General features: G+C 45.7%; 1 protein-coding gene across 4 annotated transcripts in view; it reads right to left on the minus strand.

Moving 5' to 3' along the window:
* Positions 1-14,941, minus strand: part of STON2 (stonin 2) — a 172,496-nt gene that overhangs the window by 93,424 nt on the left and 64,131 nt on the right. For all 4 annotated transcript variants that reach the window (XM_055538821.1, XM_055538819.1, XM_055538820.1 and 1 more), the window contains one exon: positions 5,806-6,000. In XM_055538821.1, the coding sequence (XP_055394796.1) occupies positions 5,806-6,000 (195 nt within the window). The remainder of the gene's footprint in view (positions 1-5,805; positions 6,001-14,941) is intronic.

Raw genomic sequence — 14,941 nt, forward strand, 5'->3', positions numbered from 1 at the left:
TAGCACAGGGGGTAAAAAAAGGTACAATCTGTTTATATGCCAAATACTAAGTTACATCTTAAAAATGCATTCCAATATACACTGTGCGTCCTAAGTCGCTTCAGTTGTGTTCAAGCCTGTGCGACCCTATGGACGGCAGGCCACCAGGCTCCTGTGTCCATGGGATTCTCCAGGCAAGAGCACTGGAGTGGGTTGCCATGCCCTCCTCCAGGGGATCTTCCTGACCCAGAGATTGAACCCACGTCTCTTACATCTCCTGTATTGGCAGGCAGGTTCTTTACCACTGCTGCTGCTGCTGCTAAGTCACTTCAGTCGTGTCCGACTCTGTATGACCCCAGAGAGGGCAGCCCACCAGGCTCCCCCGTCCCTGGGATTTTCCAGGCAAGAACACTGGAGTGGGTTACCATTTCCTTCTCCAATGCACGAAAGTGAAAAGTGAAAGTGAAGTCACGCAGTCGTGTCCGACTCTTTGCGACCTCATGGACTGCAGCCTACCAGGCTCCTCCATCCATGGGATTTTCCAGGCAAGAGTACTGGAGTGGGGTGCCATTGCCTTCTCTCTTTACCACTAGGTGTACACAAATACTGTTTGATTCTACTGATTCTACTTATATGAGGTACTTAGAATAGTCACATTCATAGAGTCAGAAAGTACAGGGGTGGGGGGTGGGGAGTTGGTACTTAATGGGGACCGAGTTTCAGGTTAGGAAGATGAAAAATTCAGGAGATGGATGACGCTGAGAGTTGCACAACAATGTGAATGAACTTCGTGCCACTGAACTGTACAGTTAAATATGGTTAAAGCAATATGTTTTATATCATGTGACTTCTACCCCCCTGCAAAAAAATTTTTAAAAAGAAGAACATCAAGGATCCTGGGCATCCTAAAAACAGAAATGGGGACAAATTTATATTTGTTAGTGAAAGAGAAAGGCTTCCCTGATAGCTTCCCTGGTGGCTCAGATGGTAAAGAATCTGCCTGCAATGAGGGAGATTTGGGTTTGATCCCTGGGTTGGGAAGATCCCCTGGAAGAGGGCATGGCAACCCACTCCAGTATTCTGGCCTGGAGAATCCTTGCAAAGAGTTGGACAAGACTGAATGACTTTCACTTTCAATTCAAGATAAAAAGATGTAGTTTGTTTTAAAGTATGTTCTACTGTCCTTTAATGTTGAGGAGACTAATGCTCAAGAGGAATATGAGTTATCACTGATATTTGTAGCTAGGTAAAGAATTTCTAAAATAAGTTAACTCATTTCATCTTCCACACAAAATATATTCAAGGCGAAAAGAAAATCATAAAATACAAATGTGCCTTAGGAATAACCAGAATCGTGGACTTGGCTGATGGCACAGTGGTTAAGAGTTCGCCTGCTAATGCAGGGTCACAGGTTCGATCCACGTGCTGCAAGCGAGCGGAGTCCAGGAGCCACAACAACTGAGCCAGCACTCACAACAGTGAGTGCTCCCCACTCACTGCAACTAGAGAAAGTCTGTGCACAGCAACAAAGACCCAGCGCAGCCAAAAAGAAATATATAATACATCAAAAATTAAAAAAAAAAGAATAACCAGCATCCCCTGTACCCCATCATGCTCAATGATAATCACCGTTTACTGGAACTCTGGGCCCCTGAACCTAGTGTTCTACCAGCGGCAGCAGGATTATGAGAAAGCAGGCAACAGAGAAACATGTTACATCCTGCAAAGAGCCACATGGCCCCTGTGATGTTTTCACATCATCCTTAACCAGTCATTGAAAACAGAAACTTTCTGAGCGTCTAAGAAATGCTTGTCACAAAAAAGTGAACTCTCCAGTCCAAAGCTTTCTACCCATCATAAACATTTGTGTCTGAGAAAAGAAAAAGTCCAAAATCCCTGGGGATATCCTACTGCTCTGGCAAAATTCCACTATGATCAGTTAAATGCAAATAAATCAAGAACATCTGGTCTACATTTATTTTAAAGCCCACAAGGGCTTTAAATACAAAGAATGTTTGGCAAAATGTAGTCTTCAGTCTATTGAATGAGAATTTTAAAAAAGGCCAAAAGGTATAGCAGAGCGTGAGACAAAGGAGAGCGACCTTTGTAAATCCAGAGAAGTTTGTCCAAGTATTTCCTTCTGGTTTCTCTGGATTCCCAACACTTTAGCAATGGCATGTGCTTCCAGCTCAAATCTGTGAATTTATGTATGTTTGGGTTTCTGTACCTTGAGATCTGACCAGGTAACCAGGTAGGCACTATAGGTGAATGGAAGACCAAATTTACTTGAATACATATATAAACATAGGTGTGTGTACATATACATACATTGTTGCTGTTTAGCTGCTCAGTCGTGTCGACTCGTGACCCCATAGCCACCAAGGAAGCCTGGATATACACATATACACACACAAATATAAATTATACATATATGTAGATCCATACGTAAACATATATCATTTCAGGAGGCTTCAAAATCTTTAACAAGCTAATACATGCTATGACTCTATCTTTAATAAGCTAATACATGTTACGACTCTCCAGAGAGTCCAGCGTTCTGGCTTTTCTTCGGCTTCTGCATGGGACACACTTGGGCTTCCCTGGTAGCTCAGATGGTAAAGAATCTGCCTGCAATGCAGGAAGACCCGGGTTCAATCCCTGGGTCGGGAAGATCCCCTTGAGAAGGGAATGGCAGCCCACTCCCGGTGGGCTACGGTCCATGGGGTCTCAAAGGTTCAGACACGACTGAGCAACTAACACACATACGTGGACACACCTGGGAGAAATGCTGGACTCAGATCCACGTGGGATACAGATGTCTGGGATGCAGAGGAGTCTCACCACCTGCAATCCTACTCCTTTCATCCAAGGAGCCGTTCAACAGACAAGGATTAAACACCTGCTGTGTGCTTCACTCAGCATGACACACCTCCGTTTGCACACAGGACTGAGCATTCTAATCGCATGCTAAAACAACGCCTTTCCTGTGCATAAAACAAAACCAAAATGCAGACCCACCACTTAGCAGCAGCTTGTGTGACGGCGAACGTTTCTGTATTCTCTCTTCCCTGGGTTGCCATGGACTTCTGAGGCAGAAGGCTGATTTTTTATTTCTTGGCCCCTCTATTTATCAACTCAGGTAAAACTAGTGGCCTTACAGAGCTACTCTGACCGCTGAAGACAACAGGGTGTGCCTGTCATCTGGCGGAAGGGGACCCTGGGGAGACGGTGTTACTGGGGGATCTGGCCTGTTCTCACCTGTGGCATCTGCACTGGCAAGTCGAACCCCAGAGCAGACATCCACACGGCTCTCCAGCTCTGCCCTCAGCCTGTGATTTAACCAAGGTGAGGGGATTTGGGGAATGTTTGCCTTCCTCCTCCTAATTATCCCCTTGGTGAGAAAATGACAAGAGAGGGGTAGGCTGATCACAGAGTCTCTCTTCCACAATTACAGTGGGAATCAGGGGCTGCCTGGAGACACTGCCAATCCGCTGCAGAACAGCTGCCCTGGCGGGGCAAGGAAGGGGCAAGGCTTGCTGCGGAGGGTACAGAGCAACAGAGCCAAAGTAAGCCGGCCGGGCCCACCCGGGGCCACCGCGATCCCACTCCACACAGGAGAGGGACCATGAGCATCAGCCTCGCCCCATCCCATTCTCCACTTGTTCACCTCACCCCTCACCCCAAAGCCATTCTTCACCCCCCGACACCTCCTGCATGGTCTGGCGGCTGACCGCTACGAGCTTTGTGCCCTTTGGTTTCTGATGAGGTCTGCCAATGGGAGCACCAGCACAAGTTCGGGGGGGTTATTTCCCTCGTCCTCCCCACTTCACTGAGCCTCTGGCAGGGGTGCTATTCTTGAAACCTATGGGACAGTCCCTGTCTCATGACTCTAAGCTCTCGCTGCCTCTGTAAGCAGTCCTTGCATTAAACTCCCTTCAGATGAACCCCTTTGAGGGCACCATCCACTTCCTGCCAGGACCCCGACCAAAAGACACGGGGGTAGGCCTTCTCCACAAAAAGGTAGATACTGAACACAATTATAAGCTTTGGGGACTGATGAACAACGTTCAGTTCAGCCTAGGACTCTGATCTTCATCATCTGAACCTCTAGGAATGAAAGCAATTTTCACTTAAGAGGAGACTGAAAAAAATCAACCTGAGTCCAGCGATTTTGACTCTTCCTGCAGTGAGGAGCCCACCTCTACTTCTTTTAAGCAACCAGAACCCTGGGGCAGGAGAGAGAGGAAATTATCCTCGATGAGCCTTTATTCTATGTCAGGCATTGTGTAATTGTTGTACATAAACTGTCTCACTTGGACTGAGTAGTAATTTGGCAGAGGTAAGGGCAACCCACTCCAGTGTTCTTGCCTGGAGAATCCCAGGGACAGGGGAGCCTGGTGGGCTGTTGACTCTGGGGTCGCACAGAGTCGGACACGACTGAAGCGACTTAGCAGCAGCAGCAGCAGTACTATTCTTATGGCCATTTTTCCGATGGGGAGACTGAGTCCTAAAGCTATTAAGAATCTTGCCCGAGGTCACAACGGCCGAAGGAGGACGCAAACCTGAGCAGTCTGACTCCAGAGTCTGTGTGCTCTTAGCAAATACACTGCCTGCCTCCTCCTCCTGGGGAAGGCTGGGCCAGGAGATTGGGAGCAAGGAGAAGCGAAGGGAGCCAAGCACAGCCACAGCTTCCGACTTCCCATCCACGAGACATTCCCATCCATGAAATGCTTCCCATGGGGGAGATGGGTGTGTATTCTAGCCGCAGACCAAGAACATCAGTCACAGAGCATCAACCAGAACTGAGAGAGTGCCAGAGCAAACAAAACACAATAAAGAACTGTGGCTTCTTCAGAAAGAGATCATCATAAACCAGGATTCTTTGCAATATGATCAAATACCAAACCAAATCCTGTCTGAACCCTTTAGTCTGCAAGAGGGATCACTCTGTCCACTTGTGGAAACCCCCAGGAGCACACAGCATGACGGCAAATGTTACCCCAAATTTGAAAACGGATCCAGAGACACATTCCCAAAGGACAGCTTTGAGAAGGAGAAACAAATATTGCCAGACATGCTGGGTAAACTCATCCACAGAGAAACCATTAGTACCTCTATTCCTTTCAAAGGAAGGCAATCCCCAGGGCCAAATGGCCTAAACCCTAAGCACAGGCAACGTCCTTCCAACACTGTTGTAAACCCAAGCCACAATCCAGAGTGTAGGGACAGGCCAGCAACCTCTATCTGCAAAGCCAGCAAGCATCCACCTTACACACCTACCGGAAATGCTATAATGAGAACATGGGATGTTTCAGACTGATGCAGAGCTAGCTCAATATTCAGGCACAAAAGAGTAAACAGAACAACGAAATTATCTGCAGCCTAGACACAGCGTCTGCGGCCCGATTCTCATTCCGCTTCACATAACGTTGACTTTCTTCTCTGCTTAAATCTAACCTCCCTTTGCAGAACAGGGGAGGTGCGTAGGTGGTGGGATGAAAGCTTCAGCCTTGCGCACATCACACACCGTTCAGTTACCCAAGGAGAAAACAAGCTGACAGGGAACTGTGCTTGGACAGAACAGTCAGAAGACAGCCCCTTAAGACAGCATGGCAAATGGTTTCCCAGGTGTGCGAACCTGCCAACCAACCAGCCAGTCTGCACGCGTGTTTTCCCCAACGCAATTCTGAAACACCGAGGGCGCTGGCTTTCTCCACTGGATGACTACGCCTGACTTCATTCTGCAAACAAAGCTGGCTGCAGAGATTTGATGAGAGGCAACCAAAAGTGGCTTGCAGAGCCCTCTGGCCCGGGGCTCCCTCTTACCTGTCGAGTCGGCCCCGGAAGCCAGGCCACTCTGCTCCCCAGCACTGACGAACTGCAGGTCTGTGTACGAGGGGCCAAAACTAGGACTACTGGTGTCTTCAGAATGTGTGGTCCAGCTGCTCTCGGAGGGCAGAGGGCATCTCCCCAGGGAGTCGAAGGAAGGGCAGGTCCAGCAGGGCATGGCCAGTGATGTGGCTGGGGACAGACCAAAAGCACACAGGGTAAACAGCTGCACTCTGCTCATCTTTAGCGCTTGTCTGACTTTGATGCTGCTCTGATCCTACAACATCTCAACAACCACACAAGGCAAGGAAGGAGAGGGAGTGTCACTCCTGACACAGACAGGGAAAACTAATTGACCGAGACCCCACCAGCGAGTCAGGATCAAAACTGGTCCTATAACTAAGGTCTCAGGACCCTCAAATAAAAAATTAGCTCTTCAAAGAACATGTGCTATTTTAGGCTCTACTTGTATTTCTTCATCTTCTTTAAAATTTGTCTTGGAGCACAGTTGCTCCACAATGTTGTGTTAGGTTCTGCTACACAGCAAATGAATCGGCCATACATACACATGTATCCCCCTGCTTTTGGATTTCCTTTCCAGTTAGGTCACGGCAGTGCATTAAGTAGAGTTCCTTGTGTTACCCAGTATGTTCCCCTCAGGTATCTATTTCATACATTAGGCTGTACTTAGATTTCTAACCTAGGCTGCAGCTTCTTTCAGATCCAAAGTGCACGCAGTTTCACCCCTACCCTTGCATTTTCCTCCATTTTTAGTGGCATGCCAACAATCTCAGGAAAACTCACCAACCTGCACTGCAAAATCAGAGCTAGATTGGGTTAAGGGACAGGAACTTGAATATCTATGTATTCGCCTAGGAATGCGATATGTGTCTGCTTGCCTTGAGTTTGACTGTAACTGGAGTCTGTAGTCTGTTACAAATACAAATTGAGATCTACCAGGGCTGCTGACCTGCCGGACAGTGAAAAATACCTTTGATGGGGAAGTGCACAGGATCTGGCTTTATCTCTGTAACCCTACACACAGAGTTCAGCAAAAACCAGTTTGCAGAGTCCCTTTTTTGAGTTTCCTGATGTTCCTAAGTTGTTTTTGCTCAATTGCCTGTCACATGGCTTCTCCATGGTGTTTCCTGAGAGGCTTATTGCAAGTTTACTGACAAATACTGAAAGCAAGTGCTGAAAAAACTGAGGACAGGGAAGGAAGACTGAAAAAGAAAGAAACTCAGCTTAATGTCTTTGACATTCATTGACACTGTTGAACGTATCAACACTTCATTCCTTTTTACTGCTGAGAAGTCTTTCATGGTGTGGATGTACTACAGGTAGTCCCACCATTCATCGGCCAAAGGACACCTGGGCTGTTTCTAGTCCTTGGCTCTTATAAATAAAGGTGCTATGAACATTCATGTACAGATTTTTGTACACACATAAGATTCAATTTCACTGGGATAAACACCTAAGAGTACAATGTCTTAGATATATGGTAACTGCGTGTTTAGTTTTATAAGAACCTACCAAACAGTTTTCCAAAGATGCTGGACCATTTTACATTCCCATCAACATACATGAACGTCTCCTTATTTTCTTAACAGGGTCTTTGCAAAGCAAAAGTTTTAAAAGTTGTACAAGTCTTTAACCAGCAAGAAAACAATATAGCATCTATAAAAGCAACACAAAATACGAAGCATCTGTAGTAATAAATTTAACAAAAGAGGGGCAAAGCCCCAGAGGAGATACTTGTAAAGTTAAGAGACCACAGAGAAGACCTACATAGATGGAGAGAGTCTATATTCATCGATTGAAAGAACTGAGGATGGAAAGATGTTTGTTGTTCTTGTTTTGTTGCTCAGTCGTGTCCAACTCTTTGTGATCCGATGGACTGCAGCCCGCCAGGCTCCTCTGTCCATGGAGTTTTCCAGGCAAGAATATTGGAATGGGTTGCCACTTCTTTCTCCAAGGGATCTTCTCCACCCAGGGATTGAATCTGTGTCTCCTACATTGGCAGGTGGATTCTTTACCACTGAGCCCCCAGGGAAGCCCTTGTAAAAGATGTTAATTCTCCCTAAATTGGATTATAGAATTTTGCACTCTCAATCAAAATCCTAGGATGGCTTTTCTCCCCTCCTAGTAAGCAGAATCACATGATTTAGATATTAATTAAATCAGAATTTTAATAATATAAATGCATTGTAAATACACATTAAAATAAATAAAATGATAGAAATAACATAGAAATGCTACTATAAGAAAAAAATGAAATTAGACTCCGACTTCACACTATACAGAAAAATCAATTCTAAATGGGCTGAATGTCAAAGTGTGAAAGCCTACATAAGATGTTCTTTAGAAGGCATATATTGGGTTGGCCAAAAAGATCTATTACAGCTTATGGAAAAATCCAGCAGACGTTTTGGCTAACCAAACAGCTTAATGTGGTCATGATTTCAGAGGTAGTAAAAGATTTTCTTTACCGAGATCAAGAAAACACCAAGCATAAAAGAAAAATAAACAAATTTCATAGCATTAAAATTAAGAACTTCTTTTTATTAAAGTCACATAGTACCCCACTCCAGTACTCTTGCTTGGAAAATCCCATGGATGGAGGAGCCTGGTGGGCTGCAGCCCATGGGGTCGCTAGGAGTCAGACACGACTGAGCGACTTCCCTTTCATTTTTCACTTTCATGCATTGGAGAAGGAAATGGCAACCCACTCCAGTGTTCTTGCCTGAAGAGTCCCAGTGACAGCGGAGCCTGGTGGGCTGCCGTCTATGGGGTCGCACAGAGTGGGACACGACTGAAGTGACTTAGCAGCAGCAGCAGTAGCAGCAGCACCATAATGAGTAAAAGGGGACTTCCCCAAAGACTCAGCAGGTAAAGAATCTGCCTGCAATGCAGGAGACACAGGAGACTCGGGTTTGATCCCTGGGTCAGGAAAATCCCCTGGAGAAGGAAATGGCAACCCACCCCAGTATTCTTGCCTGGGAAATCCCAGGGACAGAGGAACCTGGCAGGCTACAGTCCATGGGGGTCACAAAACAGTCGAAAACGACTGAGCTACTAAGCACACACAGAGAGTAAAAAGACTACCCACAGGGTGGGAGATAATATCTGCCACACGTTGTGTCCACAAGGAACTCCTAGAAATCAGCAAGAAAAAGGGAAATACCATCAAAAAATACTCTCCAATAGGCATTTTATGAAAGGAAAAAACTAAATGGAAAAAAAAGGAAAAAAAAAAAACAAACTCAACCTCATTAGTAATCTACGAAATGCAGATTAAAACCACATGAGCATTCATTGGTCTTCGCCCTTCCCTTCCTCCCTGCCTCCCCGTGACAAAAATAGTGAAACGTGCCTATCCCGGTATAGTCAGGGCAGTGGAGCCAGGGCAGCTTTTCTGTGTGGCTGGTAGGAAAGTAAACTGGAAGCACCGCAGAAAACGGGTTGCTGTTAGAGTCATCTGATCGAGTGGAGGATAAACACACCCTGCAGCACAGCAGTTCTCCTCAGATGTTTTTAAACAAGAGAATCACTTGCACTTGCATGTGTTCACTAGGATAGGAAGGCTCATTGAAAAGGCAAAACGCATGTTCACAGAAACGCGTTCCTAATTGCCCCAAAGTAGAATAACTCCAATATCCATCACACAGCACGAGTAAATGAACTGTGGAACATTACTAAGATGGAATGGGCTTCCTTGGTGGCTCAGCTGGTAAAGAATCCGCCGGCAATGCAGGAGACCCCAGTTCAATTCCTGAGTTGGGAAGATCTGCTGGAGAAGGAATAGGTGACCCACTCCAATATTCTTGGGGTTCCCTTATGGCTCAGCTGGTAAAGAATAATGCGGGAGTCCTGGGTTCGATCCCTGGGTTGGGAAGATTCCCTGAAGGAGGGCATGGCAACCCGCTCCAGTATTCTGGCCTGGAGAATTCCATGGACTGTATAGTCCATGGGGTCGCAAAGAGTCGGGCACAACTGAGAGACTTCCACTTTCACTAAGATGGAATACACTGCAATAAACACTATACCTACAGATAATGAAACAGAAAAACCTCATAAATAAAGTGTAAAAGGTGTCGGCCACAGAATAATACATACAGTATTGTTCCACTTACATAAGGTTCACAAACAGATGAAATGCAATTCTACCATTTGAGATGCATGTGTAGGAAAGCTGTTAGGAAAAGTCGAGCAGTTATCACAAAACCCAGGGAGAGGGTGACAGAGGACAGAGGGAAATGGATGTCTAGAAAAAGGATGTCATGATCAGTGGGGAAACAGAGGGCTTCTGAGTGATGCCTGTGTTCTATTTATTAAACTGGGTGGTGGGATGTACTATCATCCTTTGTAATTTAATACACACTTTAAACGTGATCCTTAGTGTTTACTCAGTAGTTAATAAAGCTTATTAAAGCCACATATCAAAAGACTATTCAAGAAAGGAATTTAACTATTCGTATTTTCACATTAGCTCTTCTTTCTTTATTTATGTAGCTGCACCTGGTCTTCGCCGTGGCATGCAGGATCTTTAGTTGCAGCATTTGAACTTTTAGTTGGGGCATGTGGGGTCTAGTTCCCTGACCAGGGATCAAACCCAGCTCCCCTGCATTGGGAGTGCGGAGCCTTAGCCACCGGACCACTAGGGAAGTCCCCAGATATAGCTTCTTTACATTTGTTAGCTAACACTCTCAAATTTCCCTTGAAAGAAAAACTAAGAATAATAAAGCTGAGAGAAGACTCTTGAGAGTCCCCTGGACTGTAAGGAGATCCAACCAGTCAATCCTAAAGGAAATCAACCCTGAATATTCATTGGAAGGACTGATGCGGAAGCTGCAACTCCAATACTTTGGCCACCTGCTGCAAAGAGCCGACTCATTGGAAAAGACCCTGATGCTGGGAAAGATTGAAGGCAGGAAGAGAAGACGCAACAGAGGATGAGATGGCTGGATGGCATCACCGACTCAATGGATATGAATTTGAGCAAACTCCGGGAGATGGTGGAGGACAGAGGAGCCTGGCGTGCTGCAGTCTGTGGGCTCATGAAGAGTCAGACACGACTGAGTGACTGAAGAACAAAAACCAAAGTAGCTGGGAGAGGCGATGTCTCTACATCCTACCATCTGTTCTCATTTGATCTCATACACTTTATTTATCAGCTTAGCAAATTTGGATATATCATGGTATTTAGTTTCTGGATTGAATATCCTCAGGCCACAAGATCAGTTAAACAGTTGAAAGTTCTCAGTCTGGAGTTGACTCTTCTCCCAGAGGAAGACCAGACCTCTGACAGCCAGGCCGGTGAGCAGCAGGTTGCTGTCATCATGATGCTTCACATCTGATCCGCAAGGAATACAGAGAAACAAAGACAGAAATCTGCCTTCTCTCCTTTCCTATGAGGTTGTATGTAAGGACTCTGGGTCTAGACTGCCTGCTGCACACAGCCCTGTAGCCTGGGGCAGGTTACTCAATACATCTGTTCTTCTGTGTTTTCACCTGTAAAATGGAGCAGAAAACAGGGCTCCCCCACCTCATAAACAGATTAGGCTAATACTGATGAAGCACTTGGCAAAATGCTTGGCACAAAGGAAGTACTCCAAAAGGGTGGTTAGTCGCTCAGTCTTGTCTGACTCTTTGTGACCCCATGGACTGCAGCCTGCCAGGCTCCTCTGTCCACGGAATTCTCGAGGCAAGAATACTAGAGTGGGTTGCCATTCCCTTCTCCAGGAGATCTTCCACACCCAGGGACTGAACCCTGGTCTCTTGCATTGCAGGCAGATTCTTTACTGTCTGAGCCACCAGGGAAGCCCCAAACAGGGTTAAGTGGTAGTTGCTACTTCCAGACATAAACTTATATCCAAATCTACTTGAAATCTTGACTGACATCTCTACAAGTTGGAAACTAAGTTCCTCTTCTCCCTTCCACACCAGCTCCCTCTCCCTTTCTGATGTTCAGAAGGACACCTTGATTCTTCTCACCTTTGGTCCCTCACAGATTCTGTTAATGCTACCTTCAAAGGACACTTGGAATCCAATTACTTCCCACTGTCTCCAAGCTACCACCCCAATCCCAGACCCCATCCTCTCCGCGGTCATCCCAGTGGCTGTCCTTGGTCTCCCCACTTCCACATTTACCCTCCTCCTCAGTCTGTTCTCCACATAAGAGCCCCCCAGTGTGAAAAGAATCACCTGTGTGTGCAAGCCTAGGCTGCTCACATCTCACCTCAGGTGCAACCCCTGCCCCCCTCCCCACACACACAGCTTTCCTCCTCGCCCACAGTCAAGGTCCACGTCCTCACTGTGCCCTTAAAAACCTAAGCCATCTGAGACCCCACAATTTCCTGACTCGCTGCCTTCTCAAACTTCTCCCCCATTCATTCCACTTGAATCACACAACATGAACAGGGCCACCTCCCCAGGGTCCCATCGCTTGTTGCTCCTTCCTCCTAGAAGACTCCTTCCCCAGTTTCTGCAAGGCTCAGGCCTCACTTCCCTCAAGTCTTCATGCCAAAGCTACTGCTCAGAGTAGCTCCCGGACCTTCTGTAAGTTTCACATCCTCTCTCACCCAGCTCCCTTTCTTTGCCTCGTTTTTCTCCTCTTCCCACTGAACACGTTATCTGACACACATTCATCTACTTCTTGATCCAGTTTCTGCTGTGGCTTCCCCCAGCAGAATGGATCAGGCAGGACTTCCTGCTGTATCCCCAGTGCCTTGAATAGTGACTGGCCCAAAGTGGGGGCCCAAAGCTCCATTGGTTGAATAAATAATAAACAAGTTGTCAGGGTTTCCTTGATGGCTCAGCAGGTAAAGAATCTGCCTTGCAATGCAGGAAATGCAGGAGAGGCGGGTTCGATCCCTGGGTGAGGAACATTCCCTGGAGAAGGGAATGGCAACCCACTTCAGTATTTTTGCCTGGGAAATCCCATGGACAGAGGAGCCTGTGGGCTACAGTTCATGGGGTCCAAAAAAGTCAGACACGACTGAACAGGGCACAACAATAAGTTATCAGCTAAAACAATTCATACAGCAAATACTCTTCTCTCTTTTTATCCCCTGGGATCCTGAGCAGACTGAAATTTCAAATACTTATACACACTTTGATGTCATGTCCTTTATTTATACCTTAATGCTTACTCAGTTCAGTTCAGCAGCTTAGTGGTGTCTGACTCTTTGGAACTCCATGGGCTGCAGCGCATCAGGCCTCCCTGTCCATCACCAACTCCCCGAGTTTACCCAAACTCATATCCATTGAGTCGGTGATGCCATCCAACCATCTCATCCTCTGTCGTCCCCTTCTCCTCCTGCCTTCAGTCTTTCCCAGCATCAGGGTCTTTTCCAATGAGTCTGTTCTTCACATCAGGTGGCCAAAGTGTTGGAGTTTCATCTTCAACATCAGTCCTTCCAATGAACAACCAGGACTGATTTCCTTTAGGATGGACTGGTTGGATCTCCTTGCAGTCCAAGGGACTCTCAAGAGTCTTCTCCAACACCACAGTTCAAAAGCATCAATTCTTTGGTGCTCAGCTTTCTTCATAGTCCAAATCTCACATCCATACATGACTACTGGAAAAACCATAGCCTTGACTAGATGGACCTTTGTTGGCAAAGTAATGTCTCTGCTTTTTAATACGCTCTCTAGGTTGGTCACAGCTTTTTTCTTCCAAGGAGCAAGCATCTTTTAATTTCATGGCTGTAATCACCATCTGCAGTGATTTGGGAGCCCCCCAAAATAAAGTCTGTCACTGTTTCCGTTGTTTCCCCATTTATTTGCCATGAAGTGATGGGATCAGATGCCATGTTCTTAGTTTTCTGAATGTTGAGTCTTAAGCCAGCTTTTAAACTCTCCTCTTTCATTTTCATCAGAGGCTCATTAGTTCCTCTTCGAATTCTGCCATAAAGGTGGTGTTATCTGCATATATGAGGTTACTGATATTTCTTCCAGGAATCTTGATTCCAGCTTGTGCTTCATTCAGCCTGGCATTTCGCATGATGTAGTCTTCATATAACTTAAATAAGCAGGGTGACAATATACAGCCTTGATGTACTCCTTTTCCTATTTGGAACCAGTCTGTTGTTCCATGTCCAGTTCTAACTGTTGCTTCTTAATCTGCATACAGATTTCTCAGGAGGCAGGTGAGGTGGTCTGGTATTCCCATCTCTTGAAGAATTTTCCACAGTTTATTGTGATCCACACAGTCAAAGGCTTTAGTGTAGTCAATAAAGCAGAAGTAGATGTTTTTCTGGAATTCTCTTGATTTTTCTATGATCCAATGGATGTTGGCAATTTGATCACTGGTTCCTCTGCCTTTCCTAAAACCAGCTTGAAAATTCATGGTTCACATACTGTTGAAGCCTGGCTTGGAGAATTTTGAGCATTACTTTGCTACCATGTGAGATGAGTGCAATTGTGTGGTAGTTTGAGCATTCTTTGGCATTGCCTTTCTTTGGAATTGGAATGAAGACTCACCTTTTCCAGTCCTGTGGACACCGCTGGGTTTTCCAAATTTGCTGGCATATTGAGTGCAGCACTTTCACAGCATCATCTTTTAGGATTTGAAATAACTCAACTGGAATTCCATCACCTCCACTAGCTTTGTTTGTAGTGATGCTTCCTAAGGTCCATTTGACTTCACATTCCAGGATGTCTGGCTCTAGGTGAATGATCACAATATTGTGGTTATCTGGGTCATGAAGATCTTTTTTGTACAGTTCTTCTGTGTATTCTTGCCACCTCTTCTTAGTATCTTCTACTTCTGTTAGGTCCATACCATTTTTGTCCTTTATTGTGCCCATCTGTGCATGAAATATTCCCTTGATATCTCTAATTTTCTTGAAGAGATCTCTAGTCTTTCCCATTCTATTGTTTTCCTCTATTTCTTTGCACTGATCACTGAGGAAGGCTTTCTTATCTCTCCTTGCTATTCTTTGGAACTCTGCATTCAAATGGCTATATCTTTCCTTTTCTCTTTTGCTTTTCATGTCTCTTCTTTCCTCAGCTATTTGTAAGTCCTCATCAGACAACCATTTTGCCTTTTTGCATTGCTTTTTCTCGTGGATGGTCTTGATCCCTGCCTCCTGTACAACGTCACGAACCTCCACCCATAGTTCTTCAGGCA

This window comes from Bubalus kerabau, chromosome 10, assembly GCF_029407905.1.
Source record: "Bubalus kerabau isolate K-KA32 ecotype Philippines breed swamp buffalo chromosome 10, PCC_UOA_SB_1v2, whole genome shotgun sequence".
Classification (NCBI taxonomy): Eukaryota; Metazoa; Chordata; class Mammalia; order Artiodactyla; family Bovidae; genus Bubalus; species Bubalus kerabau.